The 9907-nt window shown below is 38.0% G+C and overlaps 1 protein-coding gene across 1 annotated transcript; it reads left to right on the top strand.

Moving 5' to 3' along the window:
* Positions 1-2657: 2657 nt before the first annotated feature.
* On the top strand, positions 2658-9628 carry LOC130194194 (uncharacterized protein C1orf112 homolog; the record flags this gene model as incomplete). Its single annotated transcript, XM_056415089.1, has 13 exons — positions 2658-2843; positions 3384-3546; positions 3663-3744; positions 3853-3991; positions 4601-4690; positions 4829-4893; positions 4992-5140; positions 5968-6097; positions 6760-6946; positions 7703-7785; positions 7997-8048; positions 8710-8799; positions 9177-9628. Coding segments are annotated over 13 exons (1680 nt in total), but the record flags the coding sequence as incomplete, so codon positions are not given.
* Between the last annotated feature and the right edge of the window lie 279 nt (positions 9629-9907).

Genomic DNA, 9907 nt, shown 5'->3' with positions numbered 1-9907 from the left:
TAAAAAAAAAAAGGGTTTCCCCTTTTAAAATTTTCCCAAAAAAATTTTTTTTTTAAAAAATTTTTTTAAATTTTTTTAAATTTTTTTTTGGGGTTTTTTTTAAAAAATTTTTTTTTGGGGGAAAATTTTTTTCCTTTAAAAATTTTTTTTTTAAAAAAAAAAATTTTTTTTTTAAAAAAAAAAAAATTTTTTTAAAAATTTTTGGGTTATTTAAAAAAAAAAACCCCCCGGGGGGGCCCTTTAGGAAAAATTTAAAGGGGGCCCTTTTTAAAAAAAAAATTTTACCCCAAAAATTTTAAAAGGAAAAAAAAACCCCCTTTTTAAAAAAATTTTCCCCCCCCAAAAAAAACCCCCCCCGGGGGCCCGGGGGCCGGGTTGAAAAAAAAAAAAAACCCCCCCTTTTTAAAAAAAAAGGGACATTTTTTTTTTTAAATCTTTAATTTTAAAAAATTTTTTTTTTTTTTTTTTTTAAAAAAAAAAATTTTTTTTTTTAAAAATAATTTTTTTTTTTTAAAAAAATTTTTAAAAAAAAATTTTTTTTAAAAAAATTTTTTCCCCCCCCGCCCAAAAAAAAAAAAAATTTTTTTTTTTTTTAAAAATTTTTTCGGTTTAAATTTTTAAAAAAAAAATTTTAAAAATATAAAAAAAAAAAAAAATTTTTTAAATTTTAAAAAAAAATTTATTTTTTAAAAAAAATTTTTTAAAAAAAATTTTTTAAAATTTTTTAAAACCCTTTTTTTATTTTTTTATTTAAAAAAGGAAATTTTTTTTTTTTGGGCCCAAAAATTTTTTAATTTAAAAAAAAAAAAAAAGGGGGGGGGAAAAACCCCTTTAAAAAGGGGGGAAGGGGGGGCCCCCCCAAAATTTTAAAAAAAGGGGTTTTTTTAAAACCCCCAAACTTTTTTCCAAAAAAATTTTAACCCCCCCCCAAAAAAAAAAAAAACCCCAAAAAAAAAAAGGGGAATTTAGGGTTAAAAAAAACAAGAAAAAATTTTTTTAAAAAAAAAAAAAAATTAAAAAAAAAAAAAACCCCGGTTTTTTTTCCCGGGTTTAAAAATTTTTCCCCCCGGCCCCCCCCCCCCCTTTGCCCCTTGCCCCCCCCCCCCCTTTTTTTTTTTGGGGGGGTTTGGGGGGCCCCGCCAGAATCTCAAGTCTGTGCCCAAACCACCCTTTCCCTAAAGTAAAGTGCCCCCCTTTGGCGGGAATTTTTTTATTTAAACCGGGATTTAAGGTTTTAAAATTTTTTTAAAGTAAAGTTTTTAAAATTTGGGGGGGGGTTTTTTTTTTACAAGGTTTTCCCCCCCCATAGTTTTTTTAAATTTTTACAAAAAAAATTTTAAAAAGGAAAATTTTTAAAAAAATGAAAAAAATTTCCCAAAAAAAAAAAAAAAAAAGGGGGGGGTTGGGGGGGGGTTTTGGGGGACTTTTAATGCCCCCAAGGGTTCCCTTAAATTTGGGAAATTTTTCTTTCAAAAAAAACCGGTCCTTCCCCAAGAAATTTCCCCTTTGTTTTGGTTTTTTTTTTTTCTGGATTGGGGGGGAAGGTCCAGCAAACACCCGGGTTGTTTTTTTTAAGGCCTTTTTTTATACTAATTTTCTCAAAAAGGTTTTTTTTAACAAAAAAAAAGGGAAATTTTTAAATGGGGGCCTTGGTTTTTTAATTTGGTTTTTTTGGTTTTTTTCCCCTTTTTGAAACCTTTGGTTTTGCAACCTTCTTTTTTCCCTTTTAATAACTCTGAGAATTGGGATGATCATATACGTAAGTTTCTTCATTGCACAATTTGTAATTACAAACTGCTTACTTTTTTGGGGGTCTGAGCAAAATGTCTTATAAATATAACATCCCCCCAGGTATACTGAAGGTCATCGGGCATGTTCCTCCCTCATATTGGTCTGTCTGAGCTGGAAGATGAGTGCCCCCTTCCCCCAAGAAACCTTTTTTTTTTTCCAAAGGTTAAAAACCAAAAGATTTGGAAAAAAGCATTTTTTTTTTCATTTTTTTGTGTTTTTTATTGGTTTTAAATTTTTTATTTTATAGGGCCCTTTTGGTTAAAAATAACCAAAGGGAGTTTAAATGAAAAGGTCAAAAAGGGAAAAAGCCAAAAATTTTGGGAAATTTTTGGGGAAAGGAAAAAAAAAATAAAAAAAAAATTTAATTTTTTTAATTTTTTTTCTTTTTTGGGGGGGGGGGGGGGGGGGAAAATTTTTTCTATTCCCTTTCCCCAAAACCGGGGGTTTTCCCCCTTTAAAATTGGGGGGGGGTAAATTTTTTAATAAAAAATAAAAATTTCAGGTAATTAATTTTTTGTCTTTGTGGGGGCTGTTTCTTTAAATTCCATCACCCCAAATTTGTCCCCGGGCAGGGGGTGGGGCCATGTTTTGAAAGGGCATGGGGGCCCAAAAAGAAAAAACCTTTGGGGGGGACCCAAGGGAAGGGGGGGGCCTTTTTTTTTTCCCGTCAAAAACAAAAAATTTTTAACCCTTTGTGGGGGCCCCTTTACCCAAAGAAACCCCAAATTTTCCCCGCAAGGGTACCAAAGTATTATTGCTGTCTTAGTTGTTACATAGACAGGCTGTGTATTTTTAAATGGTTCAATTAGTACCATACAAGTTTAGGTTATGTATGATATTTATTTCTGAAAAACATTATTCTCACTTCTGCCCGTACCAATATTTTGACAACATCCTGCTTTCTATTTCAGGCAATGGTGCAGATAATTGATGCCCTATCCACTTGTGTGCGTCACATTGGCACATTTGAGGAAGTCCCTGACTTAGATGCCATCCGCTCGTTACCGACTTGTATCCTGACGGTTCTGAGGGAAACCTTTCAGCACTGCAAGGTTGGCCTGTTGCGTTTATCAGTGGCTGTAATGGATACATTTTAACTCCCAATCTGCTATAATTATGGCTGAATGCTTCTTATTTTAAATACTATTATTATTAATTAAGTTTTGCATTTAAAACTAAAATTTGATAATTTATCCATTGCTTATTTTGACTATTTTAAAATGGGTAAAATGTTATTTAAATGGGGGATTAGTGATTCCAAAGTGCAGGGGACACAAAATAAAAAAAATACAATTTGCAGCACAGACGCGCCTCGAGAGACTCGTTTGAGCTTCATCCTCAGTTTCCTCTTTCTTGTTTTTGGAAATATTTTATGACCGGAAATATTATTTGAGCTCAAGATGACCTCATTAACTGGAAACTTGTGATGAGCATCTTTCTGTAGAATGAAACACAATCATTAAGCAATGCGGGGGAACATGAAATCCAGTCACACATTAATTGAAATCCATCTACTGAAAAAAAATATGTGTATGAAAAATATATTAAAATGAAAGTAATGAGTTTAAGCATTCTCTGCATGTTGTCCTCAGGAGAGTGAGGTGGTTTACTGTGGCCGTCTGTCCCTGGTGGCTGACCTGCTGCAAGGACTCTTCAAGGAGGCTTACTCCCTCCAGAAGGGTCTGCTGGAGCTGCTGGACCGCATTTCCCTGGACAGCAGTGGCGCAGAGGAAGAGGTCTCTGATATTGTAACAGGTGTGTGTGTGTATTTGTATGCATCTGTTGGTTTTCCACAGCCACACCCTTTGTTATGAAGCATATCCCTCGTTGTACCTAGACCATCAATGCAAGTTATGTTTCATCTTCCTCAGTGATTCACAACATGCTGGACATCTGCTCTATTATCTCCAACCTGGACATAGCACTGCACGCAAACACGTGGAAATTCCTCAAGTCAGTACAGCAGACAGTCATGTTGACACCTACTGTTTTTGTTGATTTCAAATTTACCGTCACTGGACGAATCACTTTGTTTTGAGTTGTGTGACCACTTCTGATCAGACAGAGTCTGAAGTACCAGTCATTGGTGGAGGAACACCTCCATCACGGTGACATCAGCAACAGCCTGTGTGACAACCTGATGGTCTCCTTCAACAACTGTGTGGAGCTGGCTGAACAGATTAAACATGCTGGTCTGCAGGTAGGAAAGCTCTGATTGGTCGTAAAAAGACAAACGTATTATTAGCCTTGTTTGAGATTAACTGCGCCTCGTCTGTAAAGTGGACTCTGAAGAGCCAACAGCCAGGCGGTTCCCATCATGCCCTCGGTGGAGAGCAACTGCACCGCCTGACTTTAAAAACGGTCCGCCTCAATCTCGTGAGATTATGGTCGGAGACAAATCTAACCAGCATGCATTGTGCTGCGATCGCCGATGATCGATTCTGTGCAGGACTGGCTCATCTCAAACAAGCTTATGAATAAGATTTAGCAGCTTTTTACAGATTCAGGACTATTTTAATTTATTAAATTTAGTTTCATTTTAATATTTGTCAAAAAAAATAGTGTTGGCGATTTTAAGAGTATGAACTTATATTTGCTCACTAGAGAATTAGTGTAAACTCAATATAAAAATGTAAACGTGGTAAGTACAGAACAGTCCTGATACCAACTAAACACCAGAATAGTGGATATTTCTATATGGATGTTTCTAGTATTCTACAAGAAATTTTAAAAAATCGACTCTTTGTTTTATTATTTGATTTTTTTCTTCACCTTTTTTGTAATAATGGTCTTTTGTCTTTTTTTAAAGGAGGCAACACAAAGCCCAGAATACAAACTGTTCCAGAAAACTGCAAAGATGTGTCGATTCTTTGCCAACACTTTGGTTCATTACATAAAGGTACACAACATCCACTTGACTTCCTCTTGACTCCATACCAACATTATGCCTGCCACATGACTATTACATTCATAATTATCTACTTCATAATACAAAGCAGCTGAACTGGCATCCCATCATTCCTTCTCCTTTGAACAGGAATTCAAGTGTTTTCTGACAAAGTATTGTAACTGCTATCACCAACTCTACCTCCAGATCATCAGGTATGTGTGGTTTTAAGCAGCCGGTTAAAACTACAACTTGTTCTTTGAGTTAACATTTGTTGAGTGAAGTGAAACGTATATCTGCTGATGTCTTTCAGTAAGTTCCCTCCCAGCTTGTGTGCTCCAACGTTGCCCTCGGCTCTGTCAGGGGAGCTGAAGGCCGCGGCTCTGGTTCCCATGGATGCCCTCTTGCTCCAGCTGTTACCTTTAAGGCCCTTCGTCGAATTTGTCCTCCAGAATGAGCTGCGTGAGTTTAATGCTTGCTGTGGATTCAGATACTGTGGCACTGTTGATGGATGATTTTCTGTTTCCCTTTGCAGTGGAGACATTGTTTTTTACACTGTTCAGTGATGAGCTGAGGCCATTCTAATGCCATAAAGTATACAATTTGTAATGTGCACTATTTATCTAATGTTAAAATAATTAATGTATTACATGTTTGTTATATAAAAGAAGAGAGGCATTCTTACGGTGGACATAAAACAAATTGTGGCTTTGGAAACAGTACTGTTCATTTTGAAAACTTAACAAAATAGTTTGATGTTTTAGTTTTATTTTATTTTGCAACGTGTTGCGCAACTGTCCACAATCTAGATTTTTTTTTCATCTGGGAGGAACAACTTTAGTTCGGTGAGACTATTTCAATTAATGTTTTATATTAACTTTTATCTACCGTTATGGTGACAATGTAACATGATTCGAACACATTAACGGTAGTATTCACTTTCCCTTTAAACAAACAAATTGATCAGTGAAGCTACACTTAAAATGTAAGTTACTCTAGTTTTTGTTGCACATTGATATTTTTAATCAATTACAGTGCAATGTTTACTTTATTTTGTCATCTCATTCCTGGTGTTTGCATACCAGTAGGAATACTTCATTCACACTTTTCCTGTCCGACATGGTGAATTGATCAACATCTGTGCTGATACCAGTCCTGTGTATTGCATCATGGATTCACTAATATAATGTCTAGCCATGTTTCACCGTGTTTCCTTCTGCTGACTGACACTTGTCAAAAAACATGCAACATCCGATCCCGGAATGACCTTTTGACTTGTTGGTCTGCAGGGCTAACTCCCGACCACCAGCTTCCTCAGTGTCTGATGCTGGTGAGCGTCCTGGGTCAGCTCGCCTCGCAGCCGGAGGAGGTGCTGCAGCTTTGGTACACCGGCAGCCACTTCTCAGAGGACACGCCCAGGTCAGGAAGAGTACTGCTGTTGTTGTCGTCAGCTGAACTAGTTTTAACATTTGGTGCTTTAATGCAGGGACAAGCGGTTCCTATTACAACTGGTTGTCAAGCTGGCAACCAACTATAACCATAATAATTTCGGTTATTGATGCTGAAGAATAATTTATTTTTATCAAATCAATTGGTGCTAATTTCTGATTTCTTATTTTACCGTAAAGAGTAAATCATTTCAGCATCAAACATAACGGATGAATTCAGATTTGTAATCATATTGCATTCCAAATAAGTATCATAGTAATGAATTATAATAACGATGACTTGATACCAATAAATACACCAATATTTTACACTCCACAGTAGTAAATGTGATTAATTATGCTCGTATTCAACCCTTGCTTGTGTATATGGAGGTAATAATAAATATATCTACAGTGGGAACTTTGATTTTTACAACTATTAAATAATCCACATTAAACAAAAACATAATTCTTCTATGTAATACAGCAGTTATACAACCCACGGTCACTAGTATTATTTATAACTAAGGATATTGAATAAGTAAAGATTATACGAATATGTATGCATCTTTCAGCAGTGTTAAAAGACATGTTATTATTCAATTATATATGTAAACTAATGTTTGTAAATATTTGTCCTTCCCCTGTCTCCAGGCTTCCTCTCTACCAGGCGTTGTTCACTAGTTTCAGGCGATGCTGCACTGAGCGTCGGGTACCTGTGCTGTTGCCGGGGGTGATGATGAAGGGACAGGCCCAGGTCCTGGTCACTCTGCACACCCACATGTGTGTGCAGCTCTGTGCCAGTGTGGCGGCGCTTCCCCCCGTGTACTTCCCCGTGCTGGTGAGGCGCACACACACACACACACACACACACACACACACACACACACACACACACACACACACACAACCACATCCATTGTATCAGAAGCAGCATCAGAAGAAGTGAACACTGTTTTGCTAGTAAAGTTCAGGCAGCGTTCAATCGTGAATGTTTTGATTCGGGCATCATCCCATCCCCCCCCACCCCAACTAGATACACAAATCAAGCATTTGCTTATTAGAAACCAAGAATGGTAATTTTGTTAGACAAATGAAAAAGGAGTTAAAGAGTGATTGAGAAAGCAAAAGTGAACTAAATCTGAAGCCAGAAGTTAATTCTTATCATTAATTTTTTTATCTTAAGTATGTCATGTCCTGCCATTGTGTTTTATCCTCAAATGTTGAAAGAACATTTGCAAATAATCAAGAATCTTTGAAAGTATCAACAGGATTTGTTTTGTTTGTTGTGAGGTTGTGATGACAGTCGGGGCCGAGCTTCTCACAGCACGCTTGCCACGAGTTTGTCTCACTTTGAGGTCAAAAATAACTAATAACAAAAGTGATTTTTTTTGTAGGTGTTTTGGGAATTTGTTGATGCTGTATTCTGGCCATAAGTTTAGATTTGATGCAGGATTTCCCGTCATTCATTGCGAGTTACTCTTTCACTTTCGTTTTTCTTGTTTCTGTTGAGTTTTCATGATCTTGTTTTTCCAGACTCCCGCATCTTCCGTCCCCGTCCCCTCTAAACCGTCGTTCTCCTTAATTTCTCTTCCAGGAGCGTTGTTTGATCGATACGGTCCTGCAGACTGATACCCAGACAGCTCTACTGGCAACGGATGTGTGGTGCTTCACAGCACGGTGAGTGTGTGTGTGTGTTCACACACAGCAGCTATATTCTTTTATGTGCACTGTGTCATGCTATATTATTTATAACAAACCCAACATTTCAGATACTTTTAGACATATTATTGTTACTGTTTCACCAAAGTCTTGCTGTCACATCTGTTTTTTACACATATATTTCTGTACTTATTGAATCCACTGCTGATTTGATCTTCTCCGCTGACAGGTATGGAACAGCAGAACTTTGTCTCCATCATGTCCTCCTCGTTGCGCAGCTGGTGGGTTGAGACCAGCACATAAAACAGTTGAGAGTCCACTTTGTAATCTTGTTTTATTTAGATCAGAAAGAAACAGAGTTCACAGCTAATTTCGCTCTAAAAACCCATTTTCAGACATGAATTGCAAAGATTCAATTCAATTCAGTTTATTTGTATAGCCCAATTTCACAAATTACAAATTTGTCTCGGAGTGCTTTACAATCTGTACACATAGACATCCCTGTCCCAAAACCTCACATCGGATCAGGAAAAACTCCCAAATAACCCTTCAGGGGGAAAAAAAGGGAAGAAACCTTCAGGAGAGAACAGAGGAGGACCCCTCTCCAGGATGGACAGAAGCTGAGTAGACCTCGAAATTGCACGATTTCTGAAATCTCGGCTCTTGTCAACAACGTCGTGGATGTTTCTCCACGTCTGTGACCTCATCCTGAGCACTTTCTAAAATATCTCTAAATCCCCTCTTCGTAGGGTCAGAATGGGGTCCTCCATGTTTTCTGTGCTGGACCTCGGGGACACCTTTTTTAATACCCTGTGACATCATTACGTCATCAGATTATGGATCCCTTTCCATCAGTTCGTCACCTGTCTTCTGCCGTGACGCCCGTGTGATTTTACCCCTGAGCCTGCACACTGATCCCCCTCTCTCTCTCTTCTCCTCCAGGTGAAATCTTGCACCGCTGAGTGTCACCAGTCGGTCCACCTGGGCCTGCTGCTCAAACGCCTGGTGTTCCTCATTACGCCGGACCACCAGGTTAGAAACACTGGGAACTGAAATGTTATTCTTTATGAAATCACAAGTGACTCGAGTGTCAACTTCAAATCTAGTTCATAGTTTTCCATTGAAGTACACACAGTTACCACCATCACATTGACGAACACCATTCGACTCATCTCATGATTTGATGCAGGAGAGCTCTTTCAAAGATGTTAGTCCAAAAGCTTCCATACGTTTTTATTTGGGTTGAGATCTGCTGACTGGAAGGCAATATTATATGATTCACATAATGTTTATTTATACAATGAGCTCTATGTGATGTGTCTGTATATTAAAATACATTAAACGGTGCAAGATGATACGGTGAAAATAAGGTGGTTATATAAATTCTCCGAATGATTTTGTTGTTCCAGATGGAGCTGGTGCGGAGCTTCCCACCGTCCGAGCTGGAAAACCTTCCAGTGTGGCGACACGTGCTTCTCCAAGCTTTTTCACAGGACGCTTGTCCCAGTGTCGAGGCCGACATCGTGGGCCTAACTCAAAAAGCTCTGACCGACTGGCAGAATGGAGGGTACAAACTAGGACAAGTGGACAAAGTGGTGAGCGCGACCTCTGGTTCGGGTTGCACCGGGGACGTAATCTTAACCAGTCGGTGCTCTTTGTTAACGTCACCATAGTGGCCAGTTTTGACCTCTTCCTACCACACGTGAGTAGTGGGTTAATGTCTGCTTTGTGGTCAAATGAAGACGCCATAACTGCAAAGACACGCTCGTGTAAACTCTGCATTATTTCAAATTGTGCGACACGTGTAAAAGGTGTTTATGTACATGTTTGCCTCTGAAGAAGAGGAAGATGTAGTGACCAGTGGCGGCTGGTGAATTTTTTTTGGGGGGGGGCGCAGTTTAAATAGCACTCAACAATGAGAAGAAAAGAGGTTTTGAGTAGAATATAGTAAAAAACAAAGCTTTATTTAAAGAACACAGCGTGCTCAACACTGTCCAATAACAACTATCAACACACTGTAACTTTGGGCATGAGAGGTTCAGAGCAGCTTTAAGGAACATTGGGTTGGGTTTCAGAGGTTTGCAAAATAAAAGAGTTTCACCCTCACATGAAAGAGGTTCAGAGCAGAATAGAGTCAGAA

This window comes from Pseudoliparis swirei, chromosome 5, assembly GCF_029220125.1.
Source record: "Pseudoliparis swirei isolate HS2019 ecotype Mariana Trench chromosome 5, NWPU_hadal_v1, whole genome shotgun sequence".
NCBI classification, from domain to species: Eukaryota; Metazoa; Chordata; class Actinopteri; order Perciformes; family Liparidae; genus Pseudoliparis; species Pseudoliparis swirei.
The sequence above is the reverse complement of the archived record's forward strand: the minus strand, read 5'-3'. Positions and strand labels throughout refer to the sequence as shown.